The sequence below is a fragment of the Falco rusticolus genome, chromosome 6, assembly GCF_015220075.1.
Source record: "Falco rusticolus isolate bFalRus1 chromosome 6, bFalRus1.pri, whole genome shotgun sequence".
Lineage (NCBI taxonomy): Eukaryota > Metazoa > Chordata > Aves > Falconiformes > Falconidae > Falco > Falco rusticolus.
Genome location: NC_051192.1, coordinates 21,005,633 through 21,022,012, shown reverse-complemented (window position 1 = coordinate 21,022,012; position 16,380 = coordinate 21,005,633). Strand labels below are relative to the sequence as shown.

Here is a 16,380-nt window from a genome sequence, read left to right as displayed (position 1 = left end):
TGAGTTATCTTTTCTTGAGCACTATAACTTTGAAGTCAAGAACAATTAATTGACAGCATGGGTCAAAGTCTAATATGAGAATAGATGTACTGTTGAATATAGAGAACTTAATTTCTTTTTGTCTGTTCTTTAAACTAGCATGGCTGTGTATAATATACTAAGCAAAAATTGCTGGGAAGTGTTTTTTAGATACTGTCATTCTTACACTTATTTGGTATTTTGGTCACTCCTTTTCATGCAAATAGTAAATAAGAATAGGGAAATGCACTTTTTAATATTAACATGAGGCAAAATTGACTGCATCTGACTTAAATAAAATGTTAAGCCTGTTTCATTTTCTACACAGCTGCCAAGCGTGTGTATTTTGTGTAGTGCTGCCTCTGAAACGGTTGAAAATCTGATGGGAACACTTACAAAGGCAAACTGGTAAAGGGCACCAGCTGCTGAAAAGCACCTGCTGAGCCACTGTGGGAATAGATGCATCTGCCTGTAGCTACAAGTAATCTAGCAAGTACCTGGTTTTACCTGTCAGGATTTTAATCTGTGTAAAGATTCAACTACTTAAACTAATTCTGAATGCCTAAAGAAAAGAAAAAGGAGGGGTGGGGTGGGCAGGTGGGAGTGGTTTTTTGTGCAAAAGAGCTCCACTTCTCAGCAGTAGGAGCCTCTGAAAGCTTCTCATTTTCATAACTATCTTATGTTTTTGTTTTAATAAAATCAAACCCAGATATGGCAGCCAAAAGCCTCAGTTATGCTGTGCGTAGTGTCTTACTAAAAGATGTAGTCAGAATGGGAGAGATTATGCTACCAAAGAGCAGGCTTCCAGTTTTGTTTGGCTTGGTTTGAGAGATAGATCTCAGGGGGTTTGCGAGGGTATGTTTCTTTTTTCACTGCAGCGTGTTTGATTCATTGTGGGTAGTGATGCGCACACAAAAATATGCTGTATAATCAGAAGTCATTAGCCAAATTCCCCAAATACTTTTTAAAACTGTTGCACTTTTTGTCTTGATACTTTTAACTTCTATTTTTCCCACTCATTGGTGACCGTACCACACAAGTTCATCAGCCCTCACCTACCTTTCCTTTCCAACAGTGGATTAGGAAGAAAAACTTAGTGAATGCTGCTGATTTAGTTGAGATTTGGGAGAACAAAATAGCTGTGTTCTTGTAGAAAAAAAGACTGATTGTGTTTGTAGTCTTCTCTTGTAAAATTTAAGAAAAAGTCATGTAGCATCTGTATTGCAAAACAGTACTGCCTTCTTGGTTAGCAGTAGTGTGAAATTAACTGAAATAGAGAAGAAAATTGAGTTGTAGAAAGATTATGACAGCAGTAGTTATTCCTCTAGAAATATTCTTCTGTGTGCCATTCTTTCATTTGTACTTGATGTGTGAAAATTATTACTGGTTTTAACTATAATTATCCTTCAGAGCTCTCTGTTTTTCTGGTTTTCATTAAGTGTTATTCGGAAGAAATAGTTTGTCATGTGTAAAGGGTAAGCTGAAGTAAATAGTTTGAAAATGTTATCCTGAAGCGGCTTCTGCATTAGCAGTTTAAATATCCATTTCTATATGAACAGTTAGAACTGATGCTTTTGTGTGCAAAAAATAGTATTGAATTATTAATTAGGGTTTATTTAAAAATAAGAATACTGAAAAAACCTATACTTTGAAAGTATAATATGAAGTGCTGTTACCCTGCTCTTAAAGATAGGTTTGAATTTGCTTTCAAAGGAAGGAAATATTTAGGCTCCAAATTGTGATATTCAACTGACTGTAAATTGAGTGGCTTTTATTTATGTATTAAATTTTGTAGAGTAAAACCAATGACTAATAAAAATCTAAGAAGCATTTCAGGTAGACGTGTTCTGCCACAGTGCAGCTGCATGTAGCTCAAAGAAATCCAGCTTTCTGGTTCACAGCATTTTTTTCCTCTTGTGCTTAATCAGTGTAATATTTGAAATCAGATTATACCTACCTGGTGACTTTGCAGCTGTTATGTTTGTTGACCTCATTAAATTATCATCATAAGTGAAATATTTAAATAGAGGAAGCAACTTGTAAAGTGGTCATTTTTCATTCTTTCAAGAGTAACATTTATGTCATTGACTGAATATAGAGACTTTCTGGTATAAAGCACATGCAGAGATCTGTAAAATTTTTAGTGAAAATAACTCAAAGTAGTTTTAGTCCTTTTGATAATTAAAACTGGAGAGTGAATAATGTGCTTCTGCTGCATCCTGTTAAGGGGATAGCCATTTCTCAATGGAATTTCATGGTACAACTGTGGAAGAAGAATGAAGTAGTCTGCTTTACTTTGATAGCATACCAGAAGGCAAGCTTTTATTCTTAAGAGTCATCAGTCTTCAATTTACAGAGAAATACAAGATAGTATTTTAAATTCTAATTAATATTATACTCAAGACCAAAATTATTGTTTTTAAGAAATGTAGTCTCAAAGTGAGAATTTTGAAAGGTGAAAGAAGTCTATGCTAATTCTGATACGCTGTAACATTTAAAAGATTAACTCTTACTGAAAATATTTTAGACAAATTATAGTTTGTCTGATTTTAGTGTTTGTCTTCAGTTAGCACAAGTTTCTATACTCTCTTTGAGATATGAATCTCTTATCTAGGATAGGAATGTCCTAGGACTTTCAGTAATAGAAATGCAACTGAGGTAAAAGGATTCAGTTAGAAATCACCAAATGCTTCTAAATGTTTTTAAAAGGGTTTGGTATAGAGGACCTACATGACTAAAATTTTTAATTTATATCTGATAGGTTATTCATCCCAGACTTGCAGTTTCTATTAACCTAAAGATGATATGGAAATTTTAAAATTTTTGAAGAGGAGTAGTTGTTCGAGTTTGCGGATGCCCTTGTTATCTTTCCTTCTTATTTGCTGGATTTCTCCCTTTGCAGTGTCTATATTCTTTAACAACTAGAAAAGTGTTTTCTGTATTAACTCTTTTGATTTGTTACTTTTGAAACAGTGTGTTTTTTTTAAAAAAGACGCACTGTGTCTTTCCAGGGGAATAAATTAAGGGAGCAATATGTCATCAGCAGAGTTATGAGTCTGAGTTGCATACAAGTGTATGAAATTATAAGAGTGTTCTCCGAGTTGAAAAAAAAAAACCCAACAAAAAACAAAACAAAAAAAAAACACACACACAAAAAAAAACCCCAACAAAACTTGTAGAATAGACTGTGGCCTATAAACATCAGGTTCCTCACTGCTGCATCTGGAAAAGTCAGGGAGATAATGGTAGTGGAGGTGTCAGTACGTCTGTACTAAGTCCAGAAGGAACCTTGCTGTTAAGGGTAACAACATTTTAAATGTTTTTTTTTTGTATTTCACTCTTCCATGTGTTTAGCTTTGTATAGCATTAAGTCACTTTTAAATTTTAAGGTAAAGATACCTTGTTTATTTAATACTATTAATATGGATGAAAAGTGAGCAAATTAAACTCAAATCCTTCTAACCTCATAAAATTTTAACTTCTGATGTTATTAGGAAATGCTACAACTGTTGCCAGTTTCCCTTTTGCTATTTTCATACTAGCTGCGATACTTCAATGTAATTTTTGTGTGTAATTCACAAATGGCATCAGAAAGCTCAAAGAGAAGGTTGTGTTCTGATCACGATTTCATTGCTACAATCTGGAATAATTCTCTTGACATTAGATACTTTTGAGTTTACAATAGTGTCACTGAAATCAGAGTCTTCCCTGTGTGTCTGTTTGGATGCCAGAATTTATGTATGTTTGCTGTGCTGCAGAAATAGTTGCTTTTATGGAAAAATCTTTCTGAAACACTTCGTTATCCATTTTCTCAAATAAAATCACTAGAGGGTATAATCATTCTGTCTATAATCTTTTGTCATGTTATAACTAGGCTGAGGAACACAACAATTCTCCTAGCGAGGGGAGGAGATTCCCCAAGCTCTTTCAGTGTTTTTAACTCAGAGGAGTGAAAGCCTTGGAGGTATGGTGCTGTCCCATCATTTCCATCAAACTGATTTTGGGTCTCTACATGCTGAAGTCTTTGGTTTTAATCTATAAATTTAACCAAAGAATATTTTGTTTTATTTTTAATGCAACAGTAAATGTTTGAATAATTCAGAAATCTATAGAAAAGGTATGACTGCTGCAGGTGTTTGTATAGTGTAGTTCTCAGGAGAATAGTTTAGATAATGTTGGTCACAGTCTATATATAAACCTAAAAGGATTTTTGTTAAAATTATTTCAGGCATGTTAGCTCTTAGCCGTCATGTGTGAAGTTAAATATTTCCCCTAAAAACTCTTGCTTTTGAATAGGTCTCTTCTTTCTTCAAAAGAGCAGATGGTAGGACTAATGATTTAAAACCAAACCAAACCAAAAAAAACCTGACCTTTTTTTTTTTTTTCTTTATTTTTGTTGGTATTTTTATTGGCTATTCTTTTCAAGGAGTGCCTATGTTACCATAGTTAGTAGGAGACTAATACACTACTAGATCTTGCTTTTCAATGGAGCTGTTCTGGACTTTCTTTGAATAGAGACTGGTTCTCTAATGAACATTTGTTGCTGAAGAGCACTCGCTGTTACAAGCTGTCCAGAATTTTCACATTTCTGAGAACTGAATAACATCAGAAAAATAACAGTTTCGGTATCTTGGCAAACATGAAGTCTGAAAGTCAGAGAGGAAATGTTTAATCAGGATTTAAAAGCAGCATTCCAAATAAAGGGAAACTAATAATTTTCATAGTTGGTGTGCTGTGATAGCTTTCAGCAGAGGTAATCCTTTCATACATAATGAACACATGTGTTCGGGTTTTCTGCCCTCCTCGGGATACTTTTTTTAACTTGTGAACTCTGTTGGGATCTAGGAAAATTTTGCAGTTTGTTTTGAGTTCAATGACACTAACATAATTTGAAAGTATGACAGTTTCCTTGGTTTCTTGTGGCTACTGCTACTGAAATACCTACTGCATTAACAGGTGAATGTGGGAATAATGTCAAAAATTAAGATTCCATAGTTTTCCAAAAGATGATTAATTCAAATTAAAAACATATTCATGAAAGTCTCATGGGCTGTGATTCTGTGTTCTATAGTACCCCTACGGTTCATTATCTGTCATTTCTACTGATTTCTTCATGCTTCTTAATCTAATTAAGGGACTCTGGAGTGGTTTTCATGTGAGGAGAGCCTGAGGGGGCAGGAGGCTCAGGGAGAATCTTACAAGTGTATATAAATACCTGATGTGAGAATGATTAACAGAGGAAGCCAAACTCCTCAGTGGTGCCCGGTGACAGCACCAGAGGCAACTGATACAAATTAAAACACGTGAAGTATCATCTGAACACAGGAAAGTAATTTTTTATTTTTTTTTACTGTGAGGTGGTCAAACACTGGTACACCTTGCCCAGAGAGGCTGTGGAGTCTCCATCCTTGGAAATATTTAACTAACTGCACAGTCCTGGGCCACCTGGTGTAGGTGATCCTGCTTTGAGCAGCAGGGTTGGACTAGATGGTCTTCAACCTAAATTATTCTGTGATCTGTGATTACCACTAAAAGTGACATGGATAGCCATACCATGCAATAATTGCTTTTAGTTATAGTTTAGACACTTGCAGCACCAACAGCTTTGAAACCAGCTGCGGGTTCTCTCATGCCTTTTGTTACTTGCTTCTGTCTAAATGGGTTTACTCCAAGCTTCCTTTATAGCACATAACTCCAGGTACTAACTACACTTTGGATGTGGGCATTTGTACTGACATGAAGAAATTATTATGCAGATTATGGCCCAAAGCCAATCCTAAAATCTATTTGGTACACTTGTATAATCTTCATATCTTTGTGTATGCAACTTGTTCCTACAAAAATTGTCCCCCTAAGTCCAATCAAATCTCACTGATATGATTTGGTGCTAAATGGAGCAGATCCAATCATCATGCAGTTTTTCTTTTACATGTTATGAGCCTTTACTTAAGTGTTGTCTTTTAAAACGCATATATACACTGTAAGTCTCTGGAGCAGATAGGAAATTGTATTCTCAAATAGCACTTCCAAGAAAATACAAAAATAATTTTACCTTTATGGTATTTATATAGTTATATTTTTATTTATTATTGTTCCTAAATGTCATGAGCTACCACCTCCATTAAAGTAGCAGAATATGAAAAGTATCATTAGGAGAAGGGAGCACGTGCAGGTCCCCAGGTATACCTATGTTTATTTCTTAGTGTACCTTCAATAACAAAATGGCATTTACACTGGCACAAAAGTGCTTTAAGTGTATACATACATTATTAGAAAGCAGGGGGGACTACTAAATGTTCATAATTTGGAGGGATAATGTGTAGGTATTTATATATACATATATATACGCACACACAGAGATATATACAAATATATATATATGAGAGTGTGTGCATGGATAGATGTTTTAACCAATGTTCCAAAGTGCAGCAAAGGGGAAAAATAACCTAGTGATTATTTATATGCCAGGACAAGGGACATCTGACCTTCGTTTCCTGGTTGTCATGGATGTTCTGTAAAACAGCATGGATTAGTCATGCTATTACCAGTTAGGTAAATTATCTTTTTAACTGAAAGTGCAATTGACCAACTGAATACAGAATGGGGTTTGTTGCACCTGAAATATATAAGGTACTTTGATTAAAATATATCTACATTAAAATTAAGCCAATGAGTAGGGAAAATGCTAAAAGATTAAACTTGGTTTGAGTGCAGTAGATTATGATAAGGGTAGTAATTTTATTATTTTGTTAGAGTACAACAGAAGAAGTCATCGTTATAGACTATTTATTTCAGGTGATTTTATGCTGTGGAAAATAGTACAGATGACTAACATTTCTTTATTTCAGGCCATCAGAAAATTTGTCTAGTATTACCTGAAAACTGGAAAAAATGAATGTGGACAAGATAAAAATCTCTTGGAATGAGGAATATATAGAGAATGTTCTGTCAATAAATCAATAAAATATGATCATTTAAGGGAGGTAACACCCAAACATGTTTTCTGGATAAATTGCTAAGGACTAAATGTAGCTATATTTTTTTTCTGGTGTTGGTCTGGATAAATTAAATAAGACATACTATGCTATGTCTGTGCATGCCAATACTGAATTTAGAAGCTGCTACTAAAATGCTGGCATTGTGCCTTGAAGTTGACTTAAGAACATATTAGGCCACCAAGTGAAAATCTGTGATAGAGGTTAACTGCATCTGACAAGCTGTTTCTGTCAACTAGTATTAATGCATAAAGTGGTACAGAGAATGAAAGATCATCTCAGCTTTTAATGGAACTTGTAGTTAGCACCCTTTCGTTCTTGGTGAGGGAATGTGCTATAGACCGTAGATAGAACACAGCAGATTTCACAGGTATGTCTTGGGAAAAAATTTAGTGTCTTCTGTATGGCATTTAATTGTAGTGGGCCTGGCTGAGCCCCACAGCAGCCCTCATGGTGCTGCGCTTGTACTGGTAGCTGGAAAGGCGGTGGTAACACACCGGTGCTTTGGCTGCTGCTGAGCAGCGCTGGCACAGCATCAGGGCTGTGTCTCCAACCTTCCCTGCCCCCTCTGACCAGTAAGTTGGGGGTGGGCAAGATGTTGGGAGGGGACATAGCTAGGACAGCTGACCCAAAGTGATCAATGGGATATTCCATACCTTATGATGTCTGCTCAGATAGAAAAGCTAAGAGAAAGAAGGAGGAAGAAGGGGGGCATTTGTTATTTATGATGATTGTCTTCTGGAGCAACTGCTACGCGTTACTGTAGCCCTGCTTCCTGGGAAGTGGCCAAACATCGCATGCTGATGGGAAGTACAGAGTAACATCTTTTGGTTTTCCTTTGCTTTTGCACACATGACTTTTGCTATTGTTTCATTAAACTGCTTTTATCTTGACCCACAAGTTGTTATTTTTCCATCTTACACTCCCTTGCACCCCCCACCCTGTTCTGCTGAGGAGAGGAGTGATAGAACAGCTTGGTGGACACCTGGCATCCAGCCAAGGTCAACCCACCAACCACACCATTAAATTCTGTAGAACTGTAAGATCTGGCTAATGAATTGTGTGACTAAACTCTGTCTAAAGTGCTGATGGCCTGTGCTATTTAGAACAGACACTGTTACTACTGTGTTATTAAAGCAATTGTGTTTCTGAGCTGTAGCTTGCCTGCAGAGTGAATTGTATGACCTTATTAATGGATATTACTTTAATGACTTTTACTGTTTTGTCCTATTTTTAAATTGCATCTTAGAGCACCAACACACAAATATCTTTTTAATGAAATGACTTATTTCAAATGTCTTCATTAAGTGTAATCTTGTTTACTCATAAATGCATTAGTTGTAGTAGTAAATTCTTTGGGAGAGAATTGGAAAGCTTACTGAGGTAAAAATAAAGGTTCATATCAGAGCTGCTGTGAGTATCATTGGTTTGTGGAAAGAGTTGCTTTTCAGTCGTCTTTCATATTGATTCATGCTTACGTAAAAAAGGCACCATTTTAGGCATGAAATTCTGTTTGTTGTGAGTAGCACTCAGATTGTATTCTGCTTAAATTTCTTTGGTTTGTGTAGAATTCTAAATAAATCAGCTGTGGAATAGAAAGCTGAAAAATGTTACAGCTCATTCACCTTCAGCAAAAAAACCAGATTCTGCCATCCAGTGGCTACCAGTCTGTTAAGTAAGAGTGGATTTCACTGGTTTATCTGAAAAAGAATTGGTCTGTAGAAATCTTGACTGACGTTAATATGCCAGAGGGGAAACGAAAAATTGTTTTCAGCTTTCAAGCTAGGTAGCTTGTGCAAATGACAAATTAAAAAAGCAGATCTTCTAGTAAGTTTGTCAAACTGTGGACTTCTGTGCATACTGTTGCATTTCTGTCCATTGGGGTTTTTTTACTAATTTTTAAGGGCAGAACTACTGTTTTTGGATTAGGTGCTTACAGGTACTGTTTGGAATACTGTGAAGTTTTGAGAAAGAGTTAACCTGTAATACTTTTTCAACCAAATGGGGAGTTGATTTGAGTAAGTCTTAAGATACTGTTTTCCTCTAGAATTCCTTTCTCTTGTAGTTTTCTTAATCCTTAATATGTTCCTACAGAGTCACCCTTCAAAGAATATTATGCGTTGACTGTGTGTTGTGATTGTGAATGTTGTATATTGATATGTCACTGCCCGCATTTTTCTTTTGAGTTGCTTGAAAGTTTTCATTCAGTGTGTTGAATGAAAGTCTAGATTCTGGTCAGAATACCATTATTTAAAAAAACCCACAAACTCTTCTAGTTTTTAACCAGACTTTTATGGGGTTTATTTTTTTATTAATCTTTATTTCTCTCTTAATGTTCCTGTTTCAAGCAGGTGTAGCATCTTTGTAGAAAAACAAGCTGATGTTTATTTTTCTAACTTGTTACACAGTTTTCTTTGATGCTTCTGGAAATTCTGTTTGTTTATTGCTGCTTACTAAGTCAGTCTCAATCCATGATGTTGCTACTTTCCAATAGGAAAAGAGAGGAAAATATTTTTCTTTACCTAAATATTTGTTTATTTTTGCTAACAATTGCATGTCCCAGGGCTATAGTATATGTAATTTCTTCCAAATGTAGAGGAAAAAGTCTTACACTGCCAACTTCAAGATTAAGAGAAGCTGGAACAATACATTCCTACAGGCAGTACTCTTAAGAAAACACTTAAAGACGTACTTTATTTAAGGGTACGTCACAGCTGTAAGGAGACCATTTTATATAAAGCCATGCAGTTCAACTATGTGAATGTGAAAAATTCCTGTCATTCTTTCCTAAAGATACTTAGACCAGACTTCATTTAGACAGCTATGTTTCTGGTTCTGTTTAAAAACTGTTTCTTTAAATAATATACATACCGTGCAGTATAGTGTTTTGTTAGTTCAGTTCTGTAATCACCAGTTGTGTTTGTTAGTTTTTTGTCCATAGATCCTTTATTATTAACAATGTAAACAGTGTTTATCATTATGAACTTCATGGTGTTTACAATAGCTTCTAAAACCAATTAGATGGAATTGGGAGGGAAAAGGGAAAAGGAAAAACATAACCATTTTCAAAGACCTGACAAGAAATCTCAAAATGAAGTAACAGGCAAATTAGAAACCTAAAATGACTAAGCAGGCCATAAAAATAGCTGATTGAACCCTGATAGCACTAATATAATCAGCAGGTCTCCAGGAAACCCATTAACACTTTATAATAGTCTCATTCATGGAGATGAAATGAATTTTGAAGATGATGCATGGCATAAACGTTATGTATACAAAACTTGGTGCAAAACAAATAAGCTTTCACCCTGTAATCTTGCAAGCAGAATAAACTGTGAAAGAACATTGATAGCAAGAACTGATGTAATCCTGAAATTCAGCCACTTAATTGAAGAAACTTGATGAAAAGTACTGGAAGTACTTGCATTAATTACTTTTTTTTTTTTCAACTGAAGACATTTAACAGTTTAGAATAGAAATTTGAATATATTTGAGATGCGTCAATCCTATAAATACAAATGCAATTCATGATTTAGGTGGAATTTGGTTTTTTTAATGTTGTGCGAGAAGTTTTCAACCTGAAAGCTTTGTGAAGACAATGGTAATCCTAAATTGAAAAAGCATATTTTTCAAAAAGAATTAGTGTAATTGATTGCATAGCAGTTTCATTGACTTTTACATCGGTGATTGGGGTTTTTTTATATTTAAAGTTCTCTAGAATCCAACTACAGTTGGCCAGTTATTTTATTCCTCTACATTTAAGAGTAGAGTGAAAGAGTATTATGTATTATCCTAAATTTGTAATTTGTATCTCAGCCTCTCACATGAGGCTACTATAAGAAGCTGCAGCAAAATGATAGACCTAGTGCAGTTTGTCACAAAGTTAAATAGAATAGTTGATTTGAATAGCTGATGAAGCCCTCATTCCTAAGCTTGTGTTGCTCGAGGTAGTACTAAATTGGGGTGCTGCTCAAATAATTTGCTTAGTATTGGAAAGCATTGGAAAGAATATTATTAGTATTGGAGACACTGTTACCATAGCAAAAGTAATATATAATATTTTATTATTATTATAATATAATAATTATTATTTTATTATATTATATATTATATATATATATATTAAATAATAATATATATTGTATTATATAATTATAAATTAACTAAAGCTTCCAGAATAATGGAAAGGGAAATCTTCAGAGGGTGTTTTCAGGACTGTTCTTTACAGTGAATTTGTACATCTGTGGCTTTCTACAATTAAAATAAAAAAGATAATCACAAAAAAAAAATCAGATACTTTTCATGATTATTAGTAGAAGTAGTGCAGGTAATTAAATCTGTAGAAAGGAAATAATTCTGTGTTCTGCAGTCCTTTTTAAGTGTCTGAAAAGTAACTAAGAAAAAGCAAGTTTATTAGAAAATTAATTTTATATCTTAAGGATCTGTTCTTTAGTTGCTAAAGTTTTAGAATCTTCACATGCAGAAATTGTAATTGTCTACACCAATTAGTTGTGGAAAAATCAGTTGTCTGAAAAAGAGAGACAAAGTATTTCTATAATTGATGATTTGTTCTTTGTAAGATTTAAACATGCATTAAACTATAAGAAGTGTAATTGCCTGGTTTAACTATATAATTTAATTTAATTTTTGAAAACATTTTCAAAGTTTATTTGGGACTGTACAGGCAAGTTTTATGTTCCTTTTGGAGGTTGCAGTTTGTTGCAAATATTGTTGGAGAAAGGTCTGAACATTAGCAATTGCAAGATGGAGATTTCTTCAGAAGCAGAGAGAAGGTTGTTACTGAATTTGTCTGTTTACAAAATTGATCATAAGTAATTTTTAAAATAATCTTTTTCTTTGGCAGGTTCTTGTGTATTGCTGCCTGTTCTATTAGTCACAGTTTATCATCTTAGGTTTAAAGATGATTATTCTTCTAATCTTGACTATTGCTATTTGACTGATGTATAATTATTAACAGGTCATTACTGTATAGTAGTTTTGGTCGCAGTCTTGATGAAAAACAAATTAAATACTGAAATAGCATGTGTCTAGAGATTTTGATTGATTTTAATACGTATTTTCCTGCTGTATTTCTTTTCCTTATGGATTCAGTATTTCAGGGTTGGGTGCGAGTGGTAGCCTCAGAATAAAAACCTTGGAATAATAAATACATTTCAACAGGTATCCTAAGTTTTGTTACCACATGGTCTTTTTCTTACGATTAATATATGTAGATATACACACACATGCATGTATATATGAAAAATCAAAAATATGCATGCTGTTTGTTTTTACAGATTGGACAACTTGCTTTTAAAGGCGTGAAAAGACTAAACCGAATCCAATCTATAGTTTTCGAGACCGCCTACAACACAAACGAAAACATGCTAATCTGTGCCCCCACTGGAGCTGGGAAGACTAACATTGCCATGCTGACAGTCCTTCATGAAATTCGCCAGCATGTCCAGCATGGTGTTATCAAAAAGGATGAGTTTAAGGTAGGAGTTTAATGAACGAAGTAACAGCTTTTCAACTTACAAGGTAAAACCCGTTGTATGTTATATACGGAATATGAAGTCAGGAAGTTTTCAAGGGTATTACGGTTTTCCAAGTCAAAGATAAGGCTATTTTTGATTTACTTCATTATTGTTAAAGCCATTCTTATTTGTGTTCTAGAAGTCTTATTATGCAAGTAAAAAGCTATGAAAACGCATTTAGCTTTGATGCAGAACCAATTTTCAAAGTGATGAGGCTGTATAAACAAAATCTATTGTCCTTTAAACAGCTGCACACTTATCCAACAAAGATAACTACTTTTCATATATCACTATTAAGATTTTTCACTGTAAGCGCCTGGCATCATATTTCAGAATAAATTGTGATTTGTAATGGTTGCCATGAAACAAACGACATTGTGGGGTTTGCTCATTTATCAAGCAAGTGTCCTTTTGGTGCAGATTGTGTATGTTGCTCCTATGAAGGCTTTGGCAGCTGAAATGACAAATTACTTCAGCAAGCGTCTGGAACCACTAGGCATTACTGTGAAAGAATTGACCGGTGATATGCAACTGTCAAAAGGTGAAATTCTGCGAACACAGGTATGCTTAATATTTTAAAATGTTCTCTGTATGTAGTCATACCTCTTTATAGGTATGCTGGTCTTTTCTTCAAACTCCTCGTTAAAGATATTGGTAAAGCAGCTGAAATGTTATTACCGAGTCTGTAATTACTTCGGTTCTGTTCCAAAATGTGACTTTCAGTTCAAAGTGATTAAAACACTAATGCATCTGAAATATCTGAAGCAACTAGCTCATTAAACATTTTGGTTTCTCCCATTCAGACTTACTAGAATGGTGCCCCACTCTTTGTATAAAATCTTGCATGATTTCCAGCTTGTGAACCTTAGTGGGTTGTGCCCCTTACCTTCCAGAATTATAAACCAAGTGTTGTATGTATGTGTTTGCAAGAGCCTAACGTTCATAATTTCAGATTAGACATTCTTTGATAATAGCAATCTTTGAAATTTGAAGGTCTAGTCTGCAAATGGTAAATCTTAAATAAATTTGAAATGCTGTAACAACATTGTTGCAAATATGTTAAAATAATACTTACCTTGTTAATTAAAAAAAAAAAAAGATAATAAAGCTGCAGGTTCCTGTTAATAGCTGATCTTATCTTTCCTTCTTAAGCACAAATTAGGAAAAGTATAAGACATTGCTAGGTTAAACATCTGAACATTCATAGAAATGAATATTATTTGCTTTTTTAGCTTCCAAATAATGTTGCACAGATGGAGATTTTTCTTTTTTAGTGGATGCTTCTTGTCATGTGTATTTCACACAAATGCTGTTTATGTCAGTGAAATATCATTTTTCCAAAATATTAAGATACGTTTATAAATATTCTTTCATCAAGTTCCTTGTAATTACTCTTCTTCCTCCTGCCTGGATGAAGAGACAGAGTAAGACTTGGTTGTATTATTGATATGAACATTTATAAATGTAACCTGTAGTAATTATTGATTCAGATGAGTTATATTTTGCCAGTCTTAGCTTTGATGTATTTTACATTTTTGTAAAACTAGAGAAAACTCTTCACATGACAAGAAAAGATGTCTATATGTAATTAATAATAAAGAAGACCACTGCAGTAATCTAGTATTAAGTCCTGGATAGTAATCTTATTTATTAGAAGATGTACGTGCGTATGTATCGACACATACAGCCACAATGCTGTGGTAACCAATAAATAACGACACAAGCAGTAACAGCAATACCACTGGTAATTTATCAGAATTACTTTGCAACACCATCTGCATAAAAATTGGGTGTAAAAACTAAAGAACTTTTCAGCTATAAAATCTCTCCTCATTACTAAAACTCTGCTTGCATCCAGTAAAGATGTAAGGTGGAAGGGGGGGGACCACAAAAACCAACATTTCAGGCATTATTAAGAAATGTGTATGGAAAATAGTTTACAAAGTTGAAATTTTATTACTCTGGTAATCGGAAATTAATATATACAATGTATTAATTTAGAGCAACATGGTAACTTCAAGTGTAGAAAGACTGTCTGCTTTATCATGCACTCCTGTTTCAGTCCAAAATACTACTAGTAGCATAATTTATTTTCTTTTGGGGAAGAAGGTAAAGTAGATTTCTGTATAAAATTCAAGAAGAAATGGCAAGGGAAGGACCTAGGTAAAAATCAGGGGGGTTTTTCTGCCATGGATTTAGCTCATTGCTTTGAAATTAAATATTTCTTTTTATCTGAAATTTACCTTCAAAGCATTTCTACAGTTTTGCATGTACTTCATAGGATAGAAATACTAATCTGAATTGTAGTGTATTTGTAGTTCCTAAACGTTTTGGGGGAAAGCAGGTGGAAGAAAAAATTGTCCTCAGAAGAGGGAAAATTAGGAAAACATTATGTTAGTTATGACCCAAAATTTACCTTCTAGATTTTCAAAGGAACTATAACATTGATTAATTTCACATTTGCTTTAGCATCAGTAATACTTTTGCTTCTTTGCTCTTGAAAACATTTGAAAGGTTAAAAAGACAAATACGTAAAGTCCAAAAATCCTGGGACTGTGAAATACTCTGTTTGTTTTCTTTTGCTTTTTGTAGACAGTCAGTCTTTCGTTATGATTAGTCAGAATTGTAGGAGGTGCAGAAGAGAGAGAACACCAATCCAAGAGTTACCATTGTAATTGCTGCTGCTGTTCTTGCAGACTCTGGTGACGAGCATTGGGTTTTGTTTTATCCCTGCTTATAAAAGTGCACAGAAAATACGTAACCTTATTATAAACTGAGAAAAGGGCACTTGCTTGTGCAGGATCTTGCTTACTGCTCTTTGTGTATATTGTTTCCTGTGAAAACTCAGGAGCTTGCTTTCATGAACTGTGCACTTAAGCCACCTCATGCAAGCAGGTTTCTTTCATTGCTTTTTACCCTATATTAAATAGATTCTTGCTTCAAATATTTATTTTAGTTGTCAGCCTCTCTAATGTATACATTTCTCAGATAGGAATACTCTGATATGTGTTGCTGCTTTACTTATAGTTTCAGAGTTACTTTGCTAATCACTACCCTGCTTTCTAGCCTTCATTAGTGTAATAGATGAAGTGCCTGTGTTTAACAGTAAAGCAGTTTTTCCTGTAAGAATTAATATTACAGCAGGTAAATGCATGCACACAGTTTAAATACACAGGGATAGTATATATAGTATGGGGGATAAAAGGCATCAACTGAAGTAGATGGCAGGTATTTCCGGTTGGATCGCTGTTTCAAAAGATCTCAGCTGATTCTTCTAGGAAACTGAAGGCCTTATGTAAGTCTTCCGTCACAGTTGTCTTCTGCTTTTCTGAGCAGCTCCATTTTCAGCATCTTCATTTTCATCCTCGGGTGAATCAAATCAGTCACAATGAAGGATTTAAAAATGAGATAATTGTCAGGTATTAATTAGAAGTAGCACTTCAGGGACAATCCTGATAATTTTCTCCTTCCTTTCCATCCTTCATCCTTCATACTTTCTCTGTGTGTATTTAAATATGTGTATTTTGTAAGTCATTACATGTATCTGTTTGCCATGTGCTGATGAAGAACTGCTTTATCTGAGAAACTGCTGATTCTCTCACTTCTTAGGAATCCACACTTAACAAGCCAAAAAAAAAGTAATTAGTAATTTAAATTTTCATTCTTTTAGGATGGAATAAAATCTTTAAATGTTTTTGAAAGATATGCCCCGTTAAGAAGGTTTGTAAGCATAATTTTTCAGCAATAACTTTCTCTATGCTTTCCATACTGTCATTTATACTCCTCCAGAAGGCATTCCTGTCTCTTTCTGCTCTACTCTTTTATGGTAT

At 34.3% G+C, this 16,380-nt stretch overlaps 1 protein-coding gene across 2 annotated transcripts in view; it reads left to right on the top strand.

Moving 5' to 3' along the window:
• ASCC3 (activating signal cointegrator 1 complex subunit 3) overlaps window positions 1-16,380 on the top strand; it is a 281,127-nt gene that overhangs the window by 65,306 nt on the left and 199,441 nt on the right. For both annotated transcript variants that reach the window (XM_037390923.1, XM_037390924.1), the window contains exons 9-10: window positions 12,311-12,511; window positions 12,971-13,111. In XM_037390923.1, coding sequence (XP_037246820.1) covers window positions 12,311-12,511; window positions 12,971-13,111 — 342 coding nt within the window. The remainder of the gene's footprint in view (window positions 1-12,310; window positions 12,512-12,970; window positions 13,112-16,380) is intronic.